Below are 27160 nucleotides of genomic sequence, written 5' to 3'. Positions count from 1 at the left end.
GAATAGTACCTTTCCTCCTTTGGCAGCTCCAGCATTTTCTCACTCAGATTATCTTGTGACTTTAGTTATTGGTCTGGTAGACCAGAGGAAAAGTACAGATAGATCCTGAGGAGGATATGTGTTGCTCTGCAAGGTAGATACTTCATTATCTTTTCTTTAAAAATATATTTATTTGACTGCACTGGGTCTTAGTTGAGGCATGTGGGATCTAGCTCCCTCACCAGGGATCGAACCCGGGCCCCCTGCATTGGAAGCTCAGAGTCTTAGCCACTGGACCACCAGGAAAGTCTCCTAGATACTTCATTTTCAAGCAAGGTGGGGTGGGGCATTTTGACAAACCCACAGTGTTTAGGGTGATGTGGGGTTGTAAAGTTTTTAAGTGCATTGACCCAGATATTCTGTCTGAAGTGTCAGGATCCTTCTTCTTCCCCACTGCAGCCCTGTCGTTGCCACTGCAGACTTGGCAGAGCTGAGAATTCAATTTTTTGGTAGTTCTACTCTGATAATTCGGTCCTGGGCCTGATTCTGAGCTTTTTCTGCCTCCTCCCTCTCCCCCATCTCATTTATATGCTGCTAAGGAAGTACTCTAGTTTTCATCCTTAGCCTTTAGTGATTAATCACCTTCAACTTTGGATTGTCTTTTCCTGAGGCAAAGATTTACTCTATCAATAGCTACCCAATCCCATAGTTCTTAAACTGCTCTTTTCCCCAGATTTTAAAGATGCCTGAGAGATTGCATCTACCAGTGCATTCTCACACTAACATTATCAATACGCTCCATACCCCCATCCTATCACAGCTGCTGAGGGCTTTAACAGTTGTACCAGGGTCTACTGGGGCTTCACCTGAGGCCCTACTGCCAGCTCACCAGCGGGCAATTCAGCCCCACTGGATCAGACCACACTCAAGGGACTCTTTGGTTTAGTTCAGATTCTCTGGAAAACCCACTCTGATATGGAGACTTGCAAGCAGGACTCTACATAAAAACCTTAGGATGAACACCATACAGGAGTGGAAAGGGTAGGATTCAGCAGAAAGAGAAGCAGGACTAAATGCAGTCACAGACAAGGCCTCAGCTGACCCCTTGGTTGCTGATCCTTTAAGGGAACTCTGGAGTGGGAAGGGCCCTGGGTGGTTCTACCATGAGGTTGCATCTCCCAGTCATTTGTGCAGGCTGTCTGCTCCAGGTAGCTCTCTTGTGAGGGCAGTTTCTGGAAAGGGATTCCGTTGAGAGCTGTTGGCCACCAGCAGCTGGGGAAATGGGCGCCTGGGTCCTAAGAAGTCGCTTGCTCCTTGGCCTGCTGGAGGTGGGGGAGAGGGAAGAAATTGGGGGAAGGCTCCTCTTGAAGAGTTGGAAGAAAAAAATCAGATTGTTGCCTGAGTGAAAAACAGCATGATTCAAAGAGATGCATTTAAAACCATACCAAACACTAGTTCTCCTAAAAGCCTCTTGTGTAGAACAGTACAGAATAGGGGATGTTAGGACACACATCTAATTCTATTCGGCTCTGAAGCCCATGTCTTCCTACTAGACCAGAGCTAGTCAAACTGGTGCCCCGTGGGCTTAATTCAGAACGCAGAGGTATTTTGACTGCACAGTGTTTTTAAAAAAGTGAATTGGATGGCCCTATGTACAAATTGGAAGAGTTAATATGTAAATTCAGAACTCTGGTTTCTCTTGAGTAACCAGAAGATCTAGCAACACTGTGTCAACATTGTTGCAGGGCAGGGATTGACTGGAGTGGAGTGACTGCTGCTCCTTTACAGAAGGGGAGGTGCCTCTATAGTTCACCACAGTATCTGGGTATGACCTTCTTTGGCATTTTTGTTTAGAGTTCCTACTATACTATGCATGGTACATATAGTAGACATTTGGACACTTAATATCGGTTCAGTGGCACTGAATGAATTTGATTGGAGAGGAAGTTTTTTAGTCTACACCTCCAAGTGTACTGAGTGGTTTGGCCCTCATGGGAGGCACCAGGATAACCAGTATTGACTCGGATAAATTAATGACATACTCTGGAGAAGGGCATTGCAACCCACTTCAGTATTCTTGCCTGGAGAATCCCCATGGACAGAGGAGCCTGGTGGGATACAATCCATGGGGTTGCAAAGACACAACTGAGTGACTAAGCCCAGTGACATGCTGGCTGGAGCCCGTAAAGCAAAATGAGCAGAGAGCAAAGGTCTGAAGTTTGGGTGTCTCACTATAGAATTAGAGAGGAATGGGGAGTTAGGGGAACCAAAGAAGAGGAAAGGGAAATATAGAGGGATCTTAGCAATGGAATGTCACAGAGACCAAGGTAGTCAAGAGGTTGGGCACTTATACCCAGTCTAGCAAAGATGAGAGTAATGCTCAGGCAAAAAGCCATGCCAACAGGAAAGTAATTAGGGACTTTCAGAGGAAGTATGAAAAAAGGAGGCTTCCCTGGTGGCTCAGTGGTAAAGAATCCACCTGCCAGTACAGCAGAGATGGGTTCTATCCCCGGGCTGGGAAGATGCCCTGGAGAAGGAAATGGCAACCCATTCCAGAATTCTTGCCTGGAAAATTTCATGGTCAGAAAAGCCTGGTGGGTTACAGCCCATGGGGTCACAAGAGTAGGACATGACTTAGCGACTAAACACAACAACAAATGAGAAAAGGAAAAATAGACTGTGGGTCTGGAAGTTTGGCACTGATATGGAGGCACTGAGATAGCTCTTGGGAGTATAAGCGAGAGCTTTCTCCAGGGTCCTAATTGAGGAACCCATAGATGGACATTGTTAATATTGATCATTTTTGTCCACATTGTCAGCATCATTTCTGACATCATCTAAAATAAATTAAGTCAGTATTCATGCTGTATTCTTAAAGAATGGACAAAAGAACCATCCAGACCCTGTCCTCTTGTTCTATTGGAATGAAACATTAATTAACTTAATATGTATTTTGGACAGTCACCAGCCGGCAGAAATTGGAAATTTCTCTCACAGATGTATCTCTCTGTATATGTGCTATTGGCTTTGTGCGTTATCTACGGTAAAAGTAAAATTCTGGTTTCACTCTACCTTGTCACCCAGTTAGTATCCTGTTGTGTGGCCTCACTGGCTCTTAATCAGGATGTGCTCCAGAATGTGTAAACTCACTTTAACATTAGCCTAAGTAAAGTGTATTTAGGAAGATGAATTTAAAAATAACTCACTCTGAAGTTCATGTCAGATATGGATAGATCACCCATCGTTTTGGATGTAATCGTCTACCTGGAAAACTATCATGACCCAATTCCACACGAAATCATTTCAACTCTGGTACTGGGGGCACAGGGAAGGCCTTTGTTTCAGAAGAGCCATGCTAAGTCACTTCAATCGTGTCCGACTCTGCCATAATCTGTCTCTATTGTCTTTGGGGTCAAAGCACCTGGGTTTGCATTCTGACTGCCACCCACCAACCAACTCTATGACTTAAGGCATATCACCAACCTCTTTCGACCCAGCCTCATGAGAGTTATGAGAGCTATTGGAAAGGCTAGCTGAAAGAGTTAAATAAGATGAGAAATGTGTTCAATTAATAATGTATGCCAAGCCCTTAAAGGTTTTTTTGAGGATAGTGGAAAACTAAATCTTTCTATTATCAAATGCGCAAAAGTTTTAACTTGGGTGCCCATCAGTTCAGCAGAGGAAGTGTAGACTGGGATTCCGGAGTCTGAGTACTTTGACTGCCACTGGGTCTACCACTGGGATTTAAGAGGACGTTTAAACAACAACAACAACATCTACCTATCTCCCTTGGCCTTACTTTTTCCTGTTACTCAGCAGGCTATAGTAGCTACGGAGGACCTGGAAACCTGAGGTTATGTGCCTTATTTTTTGCGAGGACTTAAGGCAAAGCACAGCTCCCCAGAAAACAGCGGCAAAGATCTGCGTGCAGGGAGAAATGCTAGCCCCAGGGCGCCCTAACTTCCAATCCGGGAGCAATCCAAACTCGGAGGCCGGCGGGGGACCGGGAGCTGAGGGCGGTGGTGAGATGGGAGCGGATGCTCCCGGGTGGGCTCGGACTCTGGCCGGCTGCAACTAGAGCCCGAGCCGAGGTGAGCCCGGAGGCGATGAGGGACGCGCGCCTCCGGGCCCGGAGGAGTTAGGTGACGTCACCTCCAGGAGGACTCACTTTTTCATTAATGAAACCGGCCGGCGCGGGCGCATGCGCCGCAGGCCCCCTTCCCTCTCGCTTCCCCCTCCCCTTTCCCAGCCGCGCTCTCAATCTCGAGCTCGCTCGCTCTCCCTCTCCCCGGGCCGTGGAAAGGATCCCACTTCCGGTGGGGTGTCATGGCGGCGTCTCGGACTGTGATGGCTGTGGGGAGACGGCGCTAGTGGGGAGAGCGACCAGGAGGCCCCCTCCCCTCCCCGGGCCCCCCTCCCCCGCCCCCCTTCCCCCAGCCTCCTCGCCAACGCCCCCTTCCCCTCTCCCCCTCCCGACCGGGCACAGGCCACCCATCCCCACCCCCGTGGGAACGTTCGGAGCCTGCACTCCTCAGACCCTCTCCTCGCCTCTTCCTTCACCTCAGCCCCCGCTCCCTGCCCTCTTCCCGGCCCTGGGCGCCGGCCGCCTGGTCCCTCCGCCGCCCCCCGGCTGCGGGGAGGACATGGCCGCGCACAGGCCGGTGGAATGGGTCCAGGCCGTGGTCAGCCGCTTCGACGAGCAGGTAACGGGCCCGGGGCGGGCGGGAGGTGGGAGCGGAGTGGGGGTGGGGACCGAGTGGGTGAGGGGAGGAAGGAGCGGCCGCCTCCCCCGCAGCTGCCTCGGGCTCTGGAGGAAAGGCTTGGGGGGATAAGAGGGGGTGGCCTAGGGGGGAGGTGCGGGCAAGGAGGGGACGGCTGGTGTCTTGGGCGCCCCTCTCCCTCCTCAGTCGGGGGGTGGGGCCTTTTTCCTGACCACCCCTCCGACCCTCCATCCCCTTTATCCCAGCCCTTCCGCTTGCTAATAGGGATGAGTGACCTGGGGGCGCTTTCAGGGGCTCTCCATCTGGATTTAATCATCTCCCCCCCGCCTTACTTTTTTATTTGTGAACGGAGGTGGGTAACATTTAGGGGTTTCCTCTTCCCTCAGTGGACCTCCTAAACGGGAGTGAGTAACTGAACGAACCCCAAGGCCCTTCTTGTGTACCCCCAATAGGAGAAAGATAACATCCCGCCCCTCCCCCAGTTTCTTCTGCTTCCTCTCTTGGAGGGGGAAGAGTAGAAGAAAGCATGGAAACACAGGTTTTCTTACTTTCTGCTCCATCGTCTCAGCCCGCCCGGAGAGCTCCAACTGCACACACTGCACATCTTTTTGATGCCCCACACGAGTGTCCCCCCACCAACCGCCCCCCATATCCTGATAAGACCAGACTGGCTTTTACATTGCCCTTTGCAGTGGAAACCATGGTTCTGGTTCCCTCCTGCTTCTGAAATATTTTTCCTTTTTTTTCCCCCCTTCCTTGGTAGTTGCAGTTTCCCCTTTTATGTTTTGCCCAGCAGTCTGAGAATGTGAATATTGCTTTCTGGAGTGGGAATCTTGAGGATTAAGGGGGAGCAGAGTGAAAGGAAAGTGGGAACCTGCATCAGAACCACTGACAACAGCAAAGCCAGCTGGGAAGTGGTCCCGAAGCCGTTAATTCTGCTAGTGTTCTGTTGTCGTTGTTTTTTCTTTTTTTAACTCGCACCTCTTAGTTGACAAGAGAACTTGCATTGAGAATATCTGAGATGGAGGAAAAAAGTTACCTAGCTTGAGGAGGCCCCTTTTTATTGCCTGAGCCACAGACTCCTGGGGCTGATCAGAATGAATCCACCCGGAGCCTTTTGTCAGTAGGATTTAGTTTAACTTTGTGTTGCTGTTTAGTAGTTGGGGATCGCTTAGAAGAATGCTTTTGTAGCTGCAGTTCTAGGATGAACTTCCTGTGATGAGGAACTGCTTGAGATTGAGTCAGTCTATTTTGTTTACTGGATATAATCATGAAACTGATTTTGGGAGCTGAGTGGATCCATAAACAGTTTCTGACCTATCTGAATGATACTTAGGAATAGGTAGAGGAATTGAGAGGAAATTTGAGAAGAAACTACGTAGATAAAAGAGAATTACAAAGCTGTCAGAGACTTGAAGTTCTTTCACCTATCCTTATGCTTCCAGACCAAAAAGTATGTAAACCACTGTACTGCTAATCTATTTGAGGGAGTGAAATGTGACCACATATATTGGATTGTATTATTGTAAGAGCCTTACGTTTAAAACTTGATAGAAAAGACTTTCTCTGTGTAATTTTAAAAAAGGATTTAAAAGGCACACAGTTCCCAAAGGTAGACTGTGTGGATACTTTAATCTGGATGCAGGAATTTGATGGATTCACACCACAACTATTGTTGCCAGTTTTTTAAACAATTTTAAATTGAAGGATAATTGTTTTATAGAATTTTGTGGTTTTCTGTCATACATACATCAGCAAGAATCAGCCATAGGTACACCCTCCCTCCCAATATTTTTTAAATTAAAAGTTTTTTTTTCCAGTTTTTAAACTTTATTTCTTTACTTTTTACCTGTTGATCTCTAGGCTTATCTGTCACATATTGAAAACATAGTTTTCTAAATTTTAAAAGAAGAATGATTTTGATTATATGTCCAATGATGCAAGTAAATGTTTCCTTCTTTTTGTCCCCAGTGTTGAAAGACCTTGTACTTTGTTGTTTGCTTTGTTATGAATATTGTGGAATCAGACTCACACCATCGGTCAACAATTAAGGACATAAGAATTTTAAACAAGCATTAAAAAACTATACTTTTATATTGTTATTAAAGAGAAAGATCCATAGGACAAATTATTCCTCACATTTTTCCCTTACAGGGTTAAAGCCCACTGACTTTGAGATGTCAAAGTATAAGGGTTTTGGTGTTTAACGTAAGGCACTTGTAGACATTAACTTATTATGGAATTAATAAACGTTTAAATTAGAGTTTACTTTGAATTTGGAAGGTGGGAAAAACTGAGGCTCAGAGTGGTTAAGTGACTTTTCAAGGTCGCATAGCAGACCTAATAATAAGAGCCTCAGTATGAAAAGTATTGAATGCTGGACAATCAGGAATAATTTTTTCTGGTAAGTATCTCTAGGATTTGTTTTAATAATCCAAAAGTATAGTTAGGAGGGAAGAGTTTACATTTATATTGAGGGGGGAAAACAACCTACATGTAGTGAGAGATATTTGAGAGTCTTCAGTATTTCAACTATGTCTGAAAGTTTTAAATTTTGAATATATTGTCTGTACTTTGTTTTACTGGGTCCAGGGGGAGTCAAGCTGCTGCTTTTTATTACAGCTAAGACTTTTTATTAAGCTAAGAACCAGAGAGCATGTGCATGTCTAAAGATGGCAACTCTATTTATGATTGAGTTGATGTTTTAGTTAGACTTCTAATATTTGTGGTGATAAAAGCAGAAATGCCTTACTAGCCACTGTTGATTACCTATTGTACTCTGATGGGTATTGCTCAGCAACTTGGTGCAGTAGACACAGATTAAACAGTGGTAGTGTTCCATCTTGACATTGTGAGCTCAAGTCCTTGTTTCCAAGTGGGTAAAATAACATTGCACCTAAGCCTAGTATTTATGGCAACTGAGCAATTCCTAACAATTTAAAAAGTAAGTACTACTTTGATTAGGGATGGAACTTGTGAAGGTAGACAGCCAGAAAGCTGAATGTGTAAAGTTATATCTTCTGCTGCTCCTTAACCTGCCTATAGGGTGCTAAATAGTAAGTTTCTAAATTGAAATTAGCAATTTTAGGTGTGGGTGTGTAGCTTTAATTTGTGGCTCATTAGCCAGGTTACTTAAATTAGAGAGAACCTTCTTACCTGCCTCACCTAGCTTCATATGCCCAATTTCTGTAGGACTTTGTTCCTGAAAGGGAGTATAGAAAAACTGGTTATATGCAGGTTTTTGTTTTAAGAAGTTGAGAAAGATACCATCAAATGATTTGTTGTAAATATACATTTTCCACATCTGATCAAGTAAAAGCGATATATAAAAAGCCAAAAAATAACATTTTTAAAGAACATATTAGAGAGTAAACTCGGATTTAAAAATTTTTAATACTAACTTATTGGTGGTTGTAAATTAAATGCTAATCAGAATGTTCTTTGAATATGTGGTATAAAACTTATGTTATAAAATGATTGGCAAGCGTCTTTGAAGTAACAGACTACATGTTAATTGGCCATATAGATTTGTAAAACTTTGAAGTTGCTTTGGATTTAAAAAAAAAAAACAAAAACTCCTTAGCCTTGTTCTTAAAGCCTGGTCTGCCATTGTTGTAAGGCCTTATGAGTAGTTGAAAATGAATATTCTTTTGGCAAAGGGTATGGTGAGTGAGAAAAAAGTGCTTATTTATTCTGGAACTCATCTTTTAAAAACGATTTCCAACTGGTCCTCAATTAGTTCTCCGTGCTCCCTCACTCTTCCCACCTTTAGTATCTAATTGAGTTTTTCTTTATGTGATCTCCTTCCTTTTCGCCTTCAAACTTACTAAGATTTCTTTTCTCTTAAATGTTTGGTTGGTCTTGTACCTTTCTCTGTATAGATCCGTCTTTTTTTTCCTTTTGTTGCCAGATGCCTGCCGCCTCTCGTTTATCCACCTATATCCTCTGTAACTCTATGAAAAAACTAGCTCCTGCCTCTTGCTTTCCTTCTGGATTGCTGCTTTCTTGAAAGTGATGCCTTCTGGCAAAACAGTGGTTTTTTGATCAACTGTAATGTCACTGTGGTGGTCCATTGCCCCTGGAAACCAGTCTCGAATTCCCAAGGCACAATGCTGTCTTGTATGTATGCTTGCAGATCCATCCTTCACCCTTGGACAGATGTGCATTTTTTGTCATATGGTGCTGCCCACCGTTGAACTGCGGTTCCTAAATGAAGGTGTGAGTTTTGTCCTGCTCTTTACAGCCTCAGTCCTCATACTAGCCATTAGATCTCTGTGGATCCTGTATTTCCTTTTTTTTGGAATTGACTAGAAAAATCTGTAAGATTTCTTTCTAGTTTAAATATTTGATGACCTTAATACTTTTAACAGCATCTCCCTGTGCCACAATGGTCTGTGGGGAGCTGACCCCACTTAATTTACCTAACATTTTCTCGTTTTGTCTCAGTGTGCACCTATGTCGCAGGCAAGCTGGCTCAGTCTCTTCTGTGTATGTCAAGCTTATTGCTGCTTGTCTGCCTCTGTTTATACCAGCCCCTGCCTAAATGCTTTAATTCCTCTTTTATCTTTTTCTAATTCCTGTCCACACTTAAATGGGTAGCTCGAGCTTCATTTTTCCCATGAAGTCTTTATAGACTAAACTCACTGCGTCCTCACTTCTTCATGTGCTTGTCACCTCAGGTTCTACAGAAACACCCTTTAAGGTGTCTCCCCTTGGAAGGGTTGATTGAACATAGCTTAGCATTATTTTCTTTTCTCTTCTCTTTTTTATCAAATGGAGTGTAAACTTTCTGAAAAGCAAGAACTCTCTGTGAGAATTCTACTAATAGTCACCCCAGGGCCCAGCAGAGTTATAAGCACACACTGAGTCATTGATGGAATGTTTTTCATATGATTCTTGGTTCAAAGGTAGACTGGCTAACAGGAGTGGTAATTTGGCTTTATTTTAAATGCAAATAACTGAATTTTATTAATAATTTAGTGTTTATGGTGGCCTCCATCTTATAAGTGATACTTTAACTGGGAATAAGTTTTTAACAAAAGAAAGCTTTAAGGAGGAACTTGTACCTATTTATATTTCCTCCAACAGAGCTAGCATTTTTGAATCAAGTTTCAGATCTGATTGACTACCTTTGTGATCTTGAATTTGTCACTTACTTTTAGTGTCAAGTCTGCATAAGGAAAATTTTTTGCAGTGATCTGATAGGATAAATTAAAAGACACTTGCTCCTTGAAAGAAAAGCTATGACCAACCTAGACAGCATATTAGAAAGCAGAGACATTACTTTGCTGACAAAGGTCCGTCTAGTAAAAGCTATGGTTATTCCAGTAGTCATGTATGAATATGAGAGTTGGACCATAAAGAAAGCTGAGTGCTGAAGAATTGATGCTTTTGAACTGTGGTGTTGGAGAAGACTCTTGAGAGTCCCTGAACTGCAAGGAGATCAAAACAGTCCATTCTAAAAGAAATCAGTCCTGAATAGTCATTGGAAGGACTGATGGTGAAGCTGAAACACCAATACTTTGGCCACTTGATGCGAAGAACTGACCCGTTGGAAAAGACCCTGATGCTGGGAAAGATTGAAGGCAGGAAGAGAAGGGGACGACAGAGGATGAGGTGGTTGGATGGCATCACTTACTCGATGGACATGAGTTTGAGCAAGCTCTGGGAGTTGGTGATGGACAGGGAGGCCTGGCGTGCTGCAGCCCGCGGGGTTGCAAAGAGCTGGATACGACTGAGCGACTGAATTGAACCGAACTGATAAGATAATGAATGTGAAATGCTTTGAAAAGACTAAGATTATTCAAATGTAAAATTTATACATTTTCTATATAGCTGACTGATGATTGTATATTTACCAAATAAAGGAAGGTGACTAGTCTCTGGATGTTCCCCCTTATGTACCTTGTCCAATATATACCTCAGTTTAGTGATCATTAACAAATGCTTAGGGTACTGAGAGGGTCCTTAGGTAACCTACCACGAATGACTGTAATCTGTTTTCGTGCTTTATCATCTATTTGTGGCATACATAATAGATGGCTGTTCAAGTTTGGAAAGTGTAATAGAAAAATGTCATAAAGTGTTGTGTGGCTTGTTATATTAGATTTAATATTGTTTTATTAGATTTTAAATATTGCTACACTTTTTATTTGACACTTTTGGCCAATAGGATGTTAGAGTCTTAAATCTGCTGCCTTTTTTTTTTTTTTGAATGTGTTTAGCATGGAGAATTTTGTCCTTAAAGCAAAGGTTAGAGATACAACGGTAAGCATGCTTTATTTTTGCATCTTTATTCTTTACGCAGACTGCTGTAGGGCATTTTGTTTTATTTTCAAATTTGGTGTTATGAGGTCCTGTGTAGACTCTCTGTTGTTGCATTATAGCAACATACTTTGCAGGGTGAGCCTTGTATTAATTAAAAACATGTGCTTTGCACATGTGTTCCCTAGGTCTCAGTCTACTCTTCATTGGGGGGTTTGTGTGTATCTGTGTGTATATAAGACAGTGGACGGGGAGGGATAGGAAGGCTCATTCTTTAAAGGAAGTTTAAAGAGAAGAATGTTCTATAGAAGTAGAAGGGGAGGTTTGTGGTCAGCTTAAACTGTTAAAAGGCTTAGAATCAATACTGAAGTAGAATATAGGCATCTTAAGCTCTTCCTTTGCTGAGGATTGACTTGAATTTATAAAAAGCATTGGCTTATTCTGTCTGACATCTTTTAGACTACCCCATTTTCTTGGGGGTGGAGAGGGAAAGATGAGACAAACTTTGTTTTGACCTTGAAGAATAGAAAAGTTAAGGTGTTTTTACATTGTGATGACTGTGAATGAAGTTTAAGATTTCAGCAGTAAAATACCTGTTTCATGCTGTGTGGTAGAGCCTTCAGTAAACAGAGTACACTCAGAGGTTGTGCTGAAGAGAATTTTAACACTGTACAATATAAATAACTGGAATTGATAGTGCCTCCAGTAAATTCTCTTCAGGTACCTGCAGTGATGGCAGATTTGACCACTTCAGATGTTATATGGCTGAGATATATAGTTATATTCTTTGGTTTTCTGAGAGTGGCTTTTGAACCATTGACTATATCATCAAAAGGGCTTCTGTTAAGAAAGCCCCAAGGTAATATGGAATGCCATCCTGTTATAATGAAGAATTGGAATTATCCTCTAAACTTTACATATTTTTGCTATAAATGGTACTAATTACTTTGCAGTAGCAGTAACTTGAGGTGCAGACTTCCAGATTGCATGTTTTCTTTAAACCACAGCCTGGCACTCTTTTGGTTTGGCTTAGGGTTGCCCCTACAGTCTGCAAGCTGTTGCCTGCCCCTATTCATATTTTATAGTTTGGAGTGTCTTAGCCTGTTGAATTTCAGAGAACTTAAAACTTTTTCTTGTGATATCCTTACCCCTTCCCCTTCACATCCCCCAAGCAGGGTGTTGTGTCTAGTGCAAGAGGCATGAATATTTACTAAATAGCAGGACGTTTAGAAATTTACTTTAAAGGACTTTTATTTAATTTATTTTCAGTCATAGTTTTATATCCAGATGATGGCCTTGTGGGTAATTATGGGTCATAAGGACCTCAAGCAACCCGTTTCCATCTAATTGTTGACAGCTTACCTTGGATAGTCCTCATAGTAATTTGGGCATGAGAAAACCCCTCTTACTGTCTCAATTTTGTGATGACAGTCAAGAGCTCTTTCTCTTACTACACAGTATACTGAGCAGTTTTCAGTGTGACCTTGGGCAAGTCAGCCTCTCTGAACTTGAGTTTTCTGGTTGCATCTGTAAGTTGGGGGTAATACCTGGCTTTACTTACATCATGGGCTTGTTTAGTGTCTTGGGTATGAATCTTTTATGTGAAAGGAAGCTGTAAATAATCATAAAAATGTATTATCATAATTATTATCCCGTGCAGCATTTTTTCTCTTTTCTTTATAGTTTGGTGATTATTATTATTTCTATAATGTGTGGAAAAACAAGCTAGAGAAGCAAAGCAACTTGTTCATTATCATATGACATGTGATTGAGTTTAAACTAGAGTGTGGGTGTCTTAATCCTTAGAGCAGTAACTTCCAATAAATAGAGCTTTACAAAAAAGGTCTAAATTTTGTGAACAGATAGCACAAATATGTAAAGAGAGGAAAGTATTATTGCTTCTTCACTCAAAAATAACATGTTTTATGTTCTTAAGAGAGAATCTTTTATGTTCATAAGAGAGTTCATATGGAAATCTTTTTTTCTGTTGGTCATGTGTTAGACATACCTTTTAAGCATTGTATACTGATTTCATTGTTTATCATTCTTTTCTCCTTATCAAAACTTCTCAGGCTGTTAGTGGAAGTTGTAACATTGTTCCCCTTTTATTTTTAGTTTTATGACATTTTATAACTCACCGCAGATTTTTAGGTGAAGTGAGTTGAATTCTGAAGGTGAGAGTGTAGAATTTGTGAGAATACCAACAGGAATGTATAGTTATAAATATGACAGTATGTTTTTATTTGATTCTTTTATCTGGTATTTCACAGTTAAGTTTTGTAAAGTTGGTTTTCATACTCTTAAGAACATTCCATTGAGGATTTGATCAAATTGGAAGGCACCCTTTTAACCTTCGGTTGGATTTGAGTGCCTTGTTCTGTTGGATTCCTGAGTCTGTCTTTCTTTTTGCCCATCTGCTTTCCTTCCTCTGTCTGCTTTTTGAAACCGCTCACCCCCAGCAACAACTTTCACAGCGTTCACTTTGTCTTTTGGAGTACCTTTCCAAATCTTTTGTCCTCATCAGTGCCTTTCACTTCTGTCCCAGCTCAGGGCTGGGAAGATGTTTTGCCTTTATTCTCTAAGCAGATCATCTTCCTTTTGGGTAATGGACTAAGTGGGAAAGACAAGAGCCGTTTGTATTTCCTGTTATGTTTCAATTTTTGGCCTCTGATAACTGAATTTGCAGTAGGGAATGGGAGAGAGAGAAGGTGTTGTTTTGGTCAGATGTTGGCAACAAAGATCAATGAAGACCTGTGCTCTGGTTTCTGCCTTGACACAAACTACCTTTGCTATATTAATGTAAATCTCAATTCTGAGCTATTTCTTTGATCTGTTAAACAGGAAAAATATAATCTGACTGTCTAAAACTTTTCTAATTCTTAAAATAGATTGATTTCTGTTTTTTTTTTTAAGCCAGTCCTCTGACTGAAAAAATAATTCTAGTCACTAATTGATTAGTTACAGATAGTTAGAAGGAATCTGAGATTATTTAAATCCACTTCTGCAAGAGCCCTGACAGATGACTGTTCAATCTCTCAGTCAGTTCAGTTCAGTTGCTCAATCATGTCTGACTCTTTGCGACCCCATGGACAGCAGCACGCCAGGCTTCCCTGTCCATCACCAACTCCCAGAGCTTGTTCAAAACTTATGTCCATTGAGTAGGTGATGCCATCCAACCATCTCATCCTCTGTCGTCCCCTTCTCCTCCCACCTTCAATCTTCCCCAGCATCAGGATCTTTTCCATTGAGTCAGTTCTTTGCATCAGGTGGCCAAAGGATTGGAGTTTCAGCTTCACCATCAGTCCTTCCAATGACTACTCAGGACTAATTTCCTTTAGGATGGACTGGTTGAATCTCCTTGCAGTCCAGGGGACTCTCAAGAGTCTTCTCCAACACCACAGTTCAAAAGCATCAATTCTTCGGTGCTCAGCTTTCTTTATAGTCCAACTCTCAGGTCCGTAAACTCTCACACCTTAAAGTCTAGTAAGAGAGAAGAATGAAAAGAAAATTATGGTGAATGTTACAATGAATGTATAGGGTACAATGGGAGTGGGTAAGAGGAGCCCTTAATTTAGCCTGGGCAGTCAGGGAGAACTTGACAGAAAGTGAAGCCTGGACTGAGTTGTCAATCATGTAGGTTCTTGCATGTCTTACTAAAATGTTGAAACCCTCGTTTAAGGTTTTGGGTGAATGTAATTGCATCTAATGGCTTATGCTTTAGTAGGAGCAGTTGAAGAATATAATAAAGGGAAATATACAGTGAAGTACCATAGGAGGTAGAAGAAGAATGGGATCTAAATTCAGGTGGTGAATTTAGAGACTGAGATGGCAGAGAAGGAAACAGTGGATTTAGTTTATAACAGCTGTTGGAGTAAATGAGAGAGAGAGTGCAGTTTAAGGACGTTTAACAGTACTGGGCAGTGTTAAGGATTCAGCTGGATTTGGAGACAACGTCTTTGTTATGGTTTTAGTCTCTAGAATTGCAGAGATCAAGGAACGTTGAGGATCAGATGTTGGATAGGTGGTCCACCTTGACATTGAAGTCACCTAGATCCGGGTTCCCAGATTCAGCAAATAGAAATAATGGATGCCCAGTTAAATGTGAATTTCAGATAAGCAATGAATATTTAGTATAAATGTTTCCCAATTATTGCATGGGATATACTAAAAATACTACTCATACCTTTTTGAAAATTCAGGTTTAATTGGGAGTCCTGTATTTTATCAAGCAACACTAACCTGGATGGTGGTCGATGTGTGAAGTTGAGGAAAAACTGAGCCAGGACTCAAATTGTTTTGATGATGGGGGAAGTATCTAGAAAATTGGTAGGTGATAGTGACAAAGTTTGTTAGTGAGTGGCACATGAGTCATGAGCCTCAAGGAAGAGTGGGGTGAGTAGAAAAGTTTGGCCTCCTAAAGTCTTCTATTCATTGTTCCTAATTGTCTTCTCTGTAACGCTTTAGAGTGTTTCTCTTTTTACTTTAAAAATGTTTGAAGACAAATCTTAAGTATTCCTCAGGGTTGTCCCCCCCCCCCCCAGTATATTATTCATTCAATTATTTTTTATAGATCAGATCAGATCAGTCGCTCAGTCGTGTCCGACTCTTTGCGACCCCATGAATCGCAGCATGCCAGGCCTCCCTGTCCATCACCAACTCCCAGAGTTCACTCAGACTCATGTCCATTGAGTCAGTGATGCCATCCAGCCATCTCATCCTCTGTCGTCCCCTTCTCCTCTTGCCCCCAATCCCTCCCAGCATCAGAGTCTTTTCCAATGAGTCAACTCTTCGCACGAGGTGGCCAAAGTCCTGGAGTTTCAGCTTTAGCATCATTCCCTCCAAAGAAATCCCAGGGCTAATCTCCCTCAGAATGGACTGGTTGGATCTCCTTGCAGTCCAAGGGACTCTCAAGAGTCTTCTCCAACACCACAGTTCAAAAGCATCAATTCTTCGGCGCTCAGCCTTCTTCACAGTCCCAACTCTCACATCCATACATGACCACAGGAAAAACCATAGCCTTGACTAGACGAACCTTTGTTGGCAAAGTAATGTCTCTGCTTTTGAATATGCTATCTAGGTTGGTCATAACTTTCCTTCCAAGGAGTAAGCGTCTTTTAATTTCATGGCTGCAGTCACCATCTGCAGTGATTTTGGAGCCCAGAAAAATAGTCTGACACTGTTTCCACTGTTTCCCCATCTACTTCCCATAAAGTGATGGGACCGGATGCCATGATCTTCGTTTTCTGAATGTTGAGCTTTAAGCCAACTTTTTCACTCTCCACTTTCACCTTCATCAAGAGGCTTTTGAGTTCCTCTTCACTTTCTGCCATAAGGGTGGTGTCATCTGCATATCTGAGGTTATTGATATTTCTCCTGGCAGTCTTGATTCCAGCTTGTGCTTCTTCCAGCCCAGCGTTTCTCATGATGTACTCTGCACATAAGATAAATAAGCAGGGTGACAATAAACAGGGTGACAATAAACAGGGTGACGTCCTGTTGAGTTTGCGTCTTAATTGCTGAGGAGTGAGTTAACCTGGGTGAGAGTCAAGCTTAGTATTTTGAAGAGTGATTGTGAGGGTTGGGAGGAGACACGGTGCTGCCTGCCCTTTTTCATAGGGCTCTGCAAACCGAAGATTTGAGGTAATGTTTGTGAAGGTAGTCTGTAAACTTGCTTCAGGAAGGTAAGCAGTCTGTAAACTTGCTTCAGGAAGGTAATGGTGTTTTTTATAGAACACACCATTAAGTATTTCACTGTCATGGTGCTTTTTTCTCTTGGTGCAGTTGGTGGTCAGTATTCAGGCATATCATTTTTCATCTTTTTTCTAAGTGTTTTTGTATCTGAGGGTATTATTTGAGTCTTTAAAAAAGAAGGCTTAAAAATTGCCGAGCTTCAGGTGCTCTGTACTTTTGGTATTCATCTGATTACTGGTACAGTTAACCTAACAAAGAGCATGCGTGTGCATGGGTATTTTTTTTAAAAAAGCTTTTTTATGCAAAGTTTTAAACATGTACAAAAATAGATGATTATAAATGAAGCCCCATGTACCCATTACCCGGCTTCTACTTAGTTTTGTTTCATCGATACTCCTACCCATTTCCTGCTCAGCTTCTCTTCATTATTTTGAAGCAATCCCAATTCTCATTTCTGCATGACTTATTCTTAACTCATGCTGACTTTAAGAGCTTCATGATAGAGAAACAGTACTCAATGGGGAAGATTTGAGTTTGCGTCCTAATTGCTGAGGAGTGAGTTAACCTGGGTGAGAGTCAAGCTGAGTATTTTGAAGAGTGAATGTGAGGGTTGGGAGGAGACACGGTGCTGCCTGCCCTTTTTCATAGGGCTCTGCAAACCGAAGATTTGAGGTAATGTTTGTGAAGGTAGTCTGTAAACTTGCTTCAGGAAGGTAAGATTTCGTTATTAGTAAATGCTGCTTCCTTCTCTTAAGTGCTTAAAAGTCATCTGCATAGTAATCAGTCCTAGAATTATTTGGGTGTTGACATTAAATTAAGGTCATAGTCCTGAAGTGACTTTTCACCTTTATCCATCCCTGCATTTTGAGGCACCCTCTTCTCACTCCTAGTCTGATGCCTTATTTTTCGTGAGTTCTCAAAGTTCACTCCCCTTGTGACATTTCAGAATTTTCATCTCTACCCTTGGATTAATTCATATAGACTTGAGATAAAGCAGATAGGTGGGGTTTATGCTGTATTTTAGGTGTTTTGATGGCTGGCAAAAATGTTCTTTTTAAATTTGAAAATAATATTGTTTTCTGCTAAAACAAGTGAAATTGAATTGTATAATTGTATTTTCAGTCTCCTATTGGTATTATATTGTTGTTGTTTAGTCGCTCAGTCGTGTCTGACTCTTTTGCAACCCCATGGACTGTGGGGATTTCCCAGGCAGGAATACTGGAGTGGGTTGCCATTTCCTTCTCCAGGGGATCTTCCAGACCCAGGGGCCAAGCCCGTGTCTCCTGCATTGGCAGGTGGATTCTTTACCACTGAGCCACCAGTGAAGCCCAGTTGGTGTTATACCATGTATTCTTCACTAATGATTCTTGTCTTTCCTTCTTCGTCATCTTGATCTTAATATATTTTTGTATATATTTAATATGCTTAACATATTAAGTATATTTAATACATTTAATAATATATTTATAATATATAAATATATAAGATATGATATATTTAATATATGAAGCCTTTACATATTTATTTTAGCATCTTCAAAGTCTTTAGTTATTCTGAACTTTTAACTTTTTATATTCATCTGTTGGTTTGTTTGTTATGTGTAGTCTATGTTCTTTGTCAAATGTCCTTATCAGTACTCTGCTAGGGATGGGGGGAGAGGAGAAACAGGCACATTAGTTTCTTTATTTTTATTTTTTTGGCCATGTTGGGCAACTTGCAGGATTTTAGTTTCCCAACTAAGCATTGAACCCATGCCATGGCAGTGAAAGTCTGGAATTCTTACCACTAGGCCACCATGGAACTCCCACATTAGCTTTTTTAGAAATGTCAGCTTTACTGGGATCACTTAAGACTCTTGTTAAAAGTACGGATTTCCCGACCACGCTGAACATCTAAGGGAGACCTGTGTGCTGCAGTTCGTGGGGTCACAGAGTCGGACACAGCTTAGCAACTGAACAACAACAGTGACAACGACAACTGATTATCTCTGAGTTCTAGAGTTTAAAAAAACTCTCCCCAGGTCATTCTGATGTGTGTCTGGGCTTGTGAATGACTCTTAGGGTATTGCACGGAGACTTCAGCTGCTGGGTAGTATTTAGTAGGTCATCTATACCACTGCAACAAGTAGAAAAAACTGAACTTTTAAAATTGCATTTTAAAAAATATTGGAGGACTGTAGAAGTAATGATGACTAGGTTAATTAAAATTAATTAATTAAAAAATTCCAGATATAGAAGAGCCCTTTGTAAGGTGAAAAGAGAATTGCTAACATTTGCTGATTCTGGGCACAGACTGAAGAAAAAGAATAAACCGGAGGTGAACTGCATCTTGCTAAAACTTCAGCATAGTCCTGACACATTTCAGTTCATGAAATAGATTGTAATGGTTGTTCTTTCTCATCCCTTTTGTGTGATAGAGTAGATGGAGAATGCTCACTGGGAAGATATATTCTGGGGTTTCTGAGGCTCTTTCATTTACCATATCCAGTGAGCAGTGAGCCATTTCTAAAAATTTGAAAAGGTGGAAAACTGTGATCCATAATCCAGAAGAAAAATAAATAACAGAAGTAGAAAGTGAAAGAAAGTGTTAGTCACTCAGTCGTGTCCCAACTCTTTGTGACCCCTTGGACTGTTGCCCGCCAGACTCTTCTGTCCATGGGATTCTCCAGGCAAGAATACTGGAGTGGGTTGCCATTTCCTTCTCCAGGGGGTCTTCCGGAGCCAGGAATTGAACCCGCATCCCTTGCATCTCTGGCATTGGCAGGCAGGTTCTTTACCACTGAGACACCTGGCACTGCCTGGTAATTAAAATTATCAGATGGGGACTTTAACCGTAATATGCTAAAGAAAATATAAGAAAAAGTGGAGAATCTATAGAGAATTCGAATTCGTGAAAAGGAATTAAATGGATATTTTGGGAATGAAAAATCAGTCGCTGAAGTCTGTCATTTATATGTTAATGAGTAAACTTTGATGCAGAACCCTAGGCTCTCAATCTACCCCTTGCCTTACTCTTCATTTACCTAAAAGAGGGAAAACAGGTCAACTGAATATAAACCATTGAAGTTCTGTGAGAGCAGGGATTGTGGCTGTCTTTTCACTGCTGTGTTCCCAGCACTTAGTACAGTGCCTGGCACATTAAAAATAAAACAAAAAAAAGCATGACAAAAAGCCCACAGTAACTGAAATTAATTATTCATTGGGTGGATTTAATAGCAGGTTATACCAATAAAAGACAAGAATAAAGACAATAGAAAGTATCCAGTTTGAAAACAGGAAGAAAAAAAATGGAAAAAGTGGGACAGTGCAAAGCAGTAGTAGTGAAAGTTTGAATAAGGTATGGGACTTCCTTAGGGATCCAGTAGTTAAAACTCTGTCCTTCAACTGCAGGCTTTGATTCCTGTTTGGGGAACTAAGATCCCACATGCTGTGTGGTGCAGCCCCCAGAAAAGAAAAAAAAATGTTGAATAGTGTGTTTGGAGATCCAGAAGTAGAGACTTAGCATGGGAGCAGATATTTGAAGAGATATGGTAAGGCATTTTCCAAAATTGATGAAGGACACCAACCTATACATTTAAGTAGTTTAGCAAACTCCAGGCGGGATAAATACAAAGAAAAATACACTCAGATATAGTTTAACTGAACTGTTGAAAACTATAGAGACAAAGAGAAACTCTTAGAAGCAACCGGATGGGAAAAAAATAAGATAACGTTACTTTCAAATAAACTAATATAAACGATGGCCGAATTTTGAACACAACTGAGGAAACTGGAAAATTATGGAATGACATTTTTTCTGAACAAAAAAGCTGCCAAGTTAAAATTCTATTCCCAGCAGAAATATCCGTCAGAAATGAAGGTGAAATAAAGACATTTTTAGACAAAAGCTGAGAGAATTAACCACCAGCAGTCCTGCTCTGTAAGACTTACTAAAGAAGGTTCTTTACATGGAGGGGAAACATCTCAAGTGGAAGGATAAAACTATAGGAAATAATAAAGGGCACCCAGTTGGGTGTGAAATTAGTAAATATACACCCACTATGAATAAATATGCAAAAACTGCCTCTTTTTTTTCCCTCCTTGTTCTTAGGAACTTCAGGAATTTTATTTTATTTTATTTTTTTTATTCTAGAATGATAGACATTCTATAGCACTCCTTGGAAGGTAAGTTATGACCAACCTAGATAGCATATTCAAAAGCAGAGACATTACTTTGCCAACAAAGGTTCGTCTAGTCAAGGCTATGGTTTTTCCTGTGGTCATGTATGGATGTGAGAGTTGGACTGTGAAGAAAGCTGAGTGCTGAAGAATTGATGCCTTTGAACTGTGGTGTTGGAGAAGACTCTTGAGAGTCCCTTGGACTGCAAGGAGATCCAACCAGTCCATTCTGAAGGAGATCAGCCCTGGGATTTCTTTGGAAGGAATGATGCTAAAGCTGAAACTCCAGTACTTTGGCCACCTCATGCAAAGAGTTGACTCATTGGAAAAGACTCTGATGCTGGGAGGGATTGTGGGCAGGAGAAGAAGGGGACGACAGAGGATGAGATGGCTGGATGGCATCACTGACTCAATGGATGTGAGTCTGGGTGAACTCCGGGAGTTGGTGATGGACAAGAAGGCCTGGTGTGCTGCGATTCATGGGGTCGCAAAGAGTCGGACACGACTGAGCGACTGAACTGAGCTGAACTGAACCATACAATAAACAAATAAACTTCATATATTAAAAATGTACAATTTGATGACTTTTGCTATACTTATAAGCTTGTGTTAACAGCACCATGATCAGGATAATGAATGTATATGTCTCCTGCAAAAGTTTCCTCTGGCCTCCATAATTCATTCCCTGCCTCCATCCCATTTCTGGGCAGCTGCTGAGCTGTTTTTCTCAGTATTTTTTCGTTCACCTATCCGGTAGATACTTGGGTTGCTCCACTTTTAGCTACTGCAAACGACGTCCTGAAGATTCCTGTATACAACTTTGTGTGGATGTCTTGAGTAAATAAATACAGAGAAGTAGAATGGCTGGGTCATATCACGGGTATATATTTCACTTTTTTTTTTTTTAATTTATTATTATTATTTTTCAAATTTATTTTTGACTGCTCTGGTTCCTGCCCCTGGGCTTTCTCTTGTTGCAGCTGGTGGGGGTTGGGGGTGTACTCTTCTTTGTGGTGTGCTGGCTTCTAACTGCAGCGGCTTCTCTTGTCGTAGAGGATAGGCTTTAGAGCTTGGGCTTGGTAGTTGTGACACATGGGCTTAGTTGCTCCAAGTCATGTGGGATCTTCCCAGACCAGGGATTGAACCTGTGTCCCCTGCGTTGGTACGTGGATTTTTAACTGCTGGATCACCAGGGAAGTCACACATATTTAACTTTTTAAGAAGCTTCCAATTTTTCTTTTCCAGAGTGATTGTCATTTTACAGCAGTCTATGAGGATTCCAATTGTTCCACATCCTTGCCAACATTTGTTTTCTTAAAAAAAACTATTTTTAACTAAAAAAATTTTTAACTACACCCATCCAGTGGGTATGAATTGATGTATCATTCTGGTTTTGATTTGCATTTGCCTAAGGACTAATGAGCATCTTTTCATGAACTTATTTACCAACTGAATATTTTCCTTGATGAAATGTATATTTGGATCTTTTGCCCAGTTTTTAAAAGTTGTTTCTTTTAAATTACAGAGTTTTAAGAGCTTGTAATATAAACTAAATGTAAGTCTTTTACAAGATAGATAGTTTGCAAATATTTTCTCCCAGTTTCTGATTTGCTTTGTTTTTTGCTTTTTTTCCTTCTCAGTCTTGAAAGCAGGTGTTCTTAATTTTGCTAAAGTGCGAATTATCAATTTTTCTAAATAAAGAAAAGGATTATGTTATTGATGGTGTATCTAAGAAACCTTTGTCTAATGTAAGTTCACCGAGATTTTTCTCCTGTTTTCTTCTTTTAGGTTTGACACTTAGGTCTATGACTCACTTTTAGTTAATTTTTGTACTTGGTATGATTCTGTATGCCTAATGTCTTGCCAATCTACAGTCTTGATTATTGTAGCTTTATAGTAAATTTGAAATCAGATATGGTAAATCCTCCAAGTTTGTTGTTTTTTCTCAAGAATAAGTTGGTACAGATACTTTGCGAAGAGGAAGAATCAAGAGCTTTGTCCCTCCTCTAGTCCCCCCCCACCCCCCCGGCGCCCCGACGCTGCCACGCTCGCCGCTCCTGTTGCCCGCCCAGCCGCCCGGCCCCACGCAGCCGCCGGAGTACCCTCAGCTCGCTCGCCCCGGACTCCGCACACGTCTCTATCACCCCCAACGCCGCACTCCTGGGACCCCCCACAGAACACCTGCCCTCCACCCGCACAGGCACACACACAAACCCTACAGCCGAGGCGCAGCCCCAGCGCGGGAACTAACCAAGGAACCGCGCCCCGCCACTGGGACGTACTGGCTGGTCAAGGCACGGAGGTTGTACAGTTAACTTGTCTTGTTGAGCCCAGAAATGTTATAAGCATGAATACACACTGCATCCGCTCGAAGTGCGCCCCCCGCCCCCCCAGCTCTATATAGACCCTCGGAGTCAGTAGAAAGGGTCCTGGTCCCTGTGCCCCAAGAAAGCACCTCAGTCTAAGCTGGGGATGGGGGGAGGGTAATCCCTCCTCTAGTCTTAACACGATTTCTTCAGTATACGCTAGGCAGGGCCTTAGCAAGAAGCCAGGTAGCAGAGGAGAAATGTAGTTTGCACAGTAGCTCCACCATCAGAAAACAAGGCACAGAGGATAGATGTGAACATGAGAGGCAGTAAGTTAGCAATTGGCACAGTCCTCTCTGGCTACTCAGCAGCCATATATGCGTTTAAACAGATACTTGATCTTGTGTACAGAAGACAAATACTCTGTGCTTTTGCCTAATAAGATGGAAGTTTCTTTTTAAAAATGAAGATGTTCTTACCTTCTTCCCAAAGTGGGAAGCAAAATCCCAATACTTGTTGTATCCATCTGTTGATGACATTCACATATTCCACATTTAGGCTATGTTAATTATATCTCAGATTTGTAGTCCTATCTGAATATCATGCTACCTAAAGACTAAATAAATAGACTAAACATCTACTTCTGCTTTATTGACTACACCAATGCCTTTGACTGTGTGGATCACAACAAACTGTGGAAAATTTTTCAAGAGATGGGAATACCAGACAACCTGCCTCCTGAGAAATCTGTATTCAGGTCAAGAATCAACAGAACTAGACATGGAACAATGGACTGGTTCCAAATTGGGATAGGAGTACGTCAAGGCTGTATATTGTTACCCTGATTATTTAACTTACATGCAGAGTACATCATGCAAAGTGCTGGACTGGATGAAGCACAAGCTGGAATCAAGATTACTGGGATAAATATCAATAACCTCAGATATATAGATGACACCACCCTTAAGGCATAAAGCGAAGAGGAACTGAAGAGCCTCTTGATAAAAGTGAAAAGAGGAGAGTGAAAAAACTAGTTTAAAACTCAACATTCAAAAAACTAAGATTATGGCATCTGGTCCCATCACTTCATGACAGATGGATGGGGAAACAGTGGAAACAGTGAGAGACTTTATTTTCTTGGGCTCCAAAATCACTGCAGATGGTAACTGCAGCCATGAAATTAAAAGATGCTTGCTCCTTGGAAGAAAAGCTATGACTAACCTAGATAGCATATTAAAAAACAGAGACATTACTTTGCTGACACAAGGTTCATCTACTGAAAGCTGTGGTTTTTCCAGTAGTCATGTATGGATGTAAGAGTTGGACTATAAAGAAAGCTGAATGTCGAAGAATTGATGCTTTTGAACTGTGGTGCTGGAGAAGACTCTTGAGAGTCCCTTGACTGCAAGGAGATCCAACCAGTCCATCCTAAAGGAGATCAGTCCTGGGTGTTCATTGGAAGGACTGATGCTGAAGCTGAAGCTCCAATACTTTGGCCACCTGATGCAAAGAACTGACTCACTGGAGGAGACCCCGATGCTGGGAAAGATTGAAGGTGGGAGGAGAAGGGGATGACAGGATAAGATGATTAGATGGCATTATTGACTTGATGGACATGCGTTTGAGCAAACTGGGAGTGATGATGGACAGGGAAGCCTGGCATGCTGCAGTCTATGGGGTTGCAGAGTCAGACACAACTGAGCAACTGAACTGAACTGGAAGACTAAATTGTAAAGTTGTTTGTTGTTGTTTAGGTCCTAAGTCGTATCTGACTCTTCTGCGACCCCATGGAGTATAGCCTGCCAGGTTCTGTCTATGGGATTTCCCAGGCAGGAATACTGGAGTTGGTTGCCATTTCCTTCTTCAGGGGATCTTCCCGATCTAGGGATCAAACCCACGTCTCCTGCATTGGCAGGTGGATTCTTTACCACTGAGCCAGTTAAGTTTTACTAATAAAATTTGTATAACATATTGAGAAGAAGAAGAGAGAAGAAATTGGTTTATACATTCATGCAAAATCTTGTGTAGTAAGAAAAGAATATATATGTAACTGCTGTAGACTTTGCTTTTGTAAAATAGTTGAATGATTGTAAATTAGTTTATTTTTTTTTTAGTTTTTTTTTTTTTTTTTAATAGTTTCTTCTTCTGCTTTTTCCATGTTTCCTTTGCCCTCATACAGGACCTCAGCTGGTGAGGTAACCCAAATCTTCCTCACTATTCTTCACATGTTACTTTGTGTGTGTGTATTTTCCATTAACTTTTACTATTACACATGTATAAGAGATACATCAGAGAATCCTTGGGCTTCCAGAGTCCTCCCTGTCCTCATGTATCAGTTGTCCTTTATCTCCTAGGTAACTCAGACGAATTAAAACAGCTAATAGAATGACCCTCCTCTTTGCCTCTTCATGATGATTCCAAGTTTATTTTGATGTTTTGCTTTCTATTTTTATGAATGAAATTCTCTTTCATTCAGTCTGGTAGTAATGAATGGCCATTGGTACATGACTAAAGAGCTCAGGCTTCTGGTTTGAACTAAGTAGTAAGTTTAGCACAGTGTCACGTTCTTGAACTCTTGTTTGAAAAGCCTCTCCTTCCCTGGAATGAGTTTAGGATTATTTTAAATGTCCTATTAATGGTATGGACCTAACAGAAGCAGAAGATATTAAGAAGAGATGGCAAGAATACACAGAAGAACTGTACAAAAAAGATCTTCATGACCCAGATAATCACGATGGTGTGATCACTGACCTAGAGCCAGACATCCTGGAATGTGAAGTCAAGTGGGCCTTAGAAAGCATCACTATGAACAAAACTAGTGGAGGTGATAGAATTCCAGTTGAGCTATTCCAAATCCTGAAAGATGATGCTGTGAAAGTGCTGCGTTCAATATGCCAGCAAATTTGGAAAAGTCAGCAGTGGCCACAGGACTGGAAAAGGTCAGTTTTCATTCCAATCCCAAAGAAAGGCAATGCCAAAGAATGCTCAAACTACCGCACAATTGCACTCATCTCACATGCTAGTAAAGTAATGCTCAAAATTCTCCAAGCCAGGCTTCAGCAATATGTGAACTGTGAACTTCCTGATGTTCAAGCTGGTTTTAGAAGAGGCAGAGGAACCAGATCAAATTGCCAATATCTGCTGGATCATGGAAAAAGCAAGAGAGTTCCAGAAAAACATCTATTTCTGCTTTATTGACTATGTCAAAGCCTTTGACTGTGTGGATCACAAGAAACTGTGGAAAATTCTGAAAGAGATGGGAATACCAGACCACCTGATCTGCCTCTTGAGAAATTTGTATGCAGGTCAGGAAGCAACAGTTAGAACTGGACATGGAACAACAGACTGGTTCCAAATAGGAAAAGGAGTACGTCAAGGCTGTATATTGTCACCCTGTTTATTTAACTTCTATGCAGAGTACATCATGAGAAACGCTGGGCTGGAAGACGCACAAGCTGGAATCAAGATTGCTGGGAGAAATATCAATAACCTCAGATATGCAGATGACACCACCCTTATGGCAGAAAGTGAAGAGGAACTCAAAAGCCTCTTGATGAAAGTGAAAGAGGAGAGTGAAAAAGTTGGCTTAAAGCTCAACCTTCAGAAAACAAAGATCATGGCATCCGGTCCCATCACTTCATGGGAAATAGATGGGGAGACAGTGGAAACAGTGTCAGACTTTATTTTTCTGGGCTCCAAAATCACTGCAGATGGTGACTGCAGCCATGAAATTAAAAGACGCTTACTCCTTGGAAGGAAAGTTATGACCAGCCTAGATGGCATATTCAAAAGCAGAGATATTACTTTGCCAACAAAGGTCCGTCTAGTCAAGGCTATGGTTTTTCCTGTGGTCGTGTATGGATGTGAGAGTTGGACTGTGAAGAAGGCTGAGCGCCGAAGAATTGATGTTTTTGAACTGTGGTGTTGGAGAAGACTCTTGAGAGTCCCTTGGACTGCAAGGAGATCCAACCAGTCCATTCTGAAGGAGATCAGCCCTGGGATTTCTTTGGAAGGAATGATGCTAAAGCTGAAACTCCAGTAC

At 41.5% G+C, this 27160-nt stretch overlaps 1 protein-coding gene across 10 annotated transcripts in view; it reads left to right on the top strand.

The window, feature by feature from the left end:
- Positions 1-27160, top strand: part of NF1 (neurofibromin 1) — a 273489-nt gene that overhangs the window by 11583 nt on the left and 234746 nt on the right. For 4 of the 10 annotated variants that reach the window (XM_070772713.1, XM_070772715.1, XM_070772718.1 and 1 more), the window contains exon 1: positions 4419-4682. The exons of 1 other annotated variant lie outside the window; for it this stretch is intronic. In XM_070772713.1, the coding sequence (XP_070628814.1) occupies positions 4623-4682 (60 nt within the window). In that variant the 5' untranslated portion in view covers positions 4419-4622. Of the gene's footprint in view, positions 1-4414; positions 4683-27160 lie in introns of those variants that run through there. 5 more of the 10 variants (XM_070772716.1, XM_070772714.1, XM_070772722.1 and 2 more) reach the window with 4 other exon arrangements.

The sequence above is a fragment of the Bos indicus genome, chromosome 19, assembly GCF_029378745.1.
Source record: "Bos indicus isolate NIAB-ARS_2022 breed Sahiwal x Tharparkar chromosome 19, NIAB-ARS_B.indTharparkar_mat_pri_1.0, whole genome shotgun sequence".
NCBI lineage: Eukaryota > Metazoa > Chordata > Mammalia > Artiodactyla > Bovidae > Bos > Bos indicus.
This window is presented reverse-complemented; position numbering and strand designations above follow the sequence as displayed.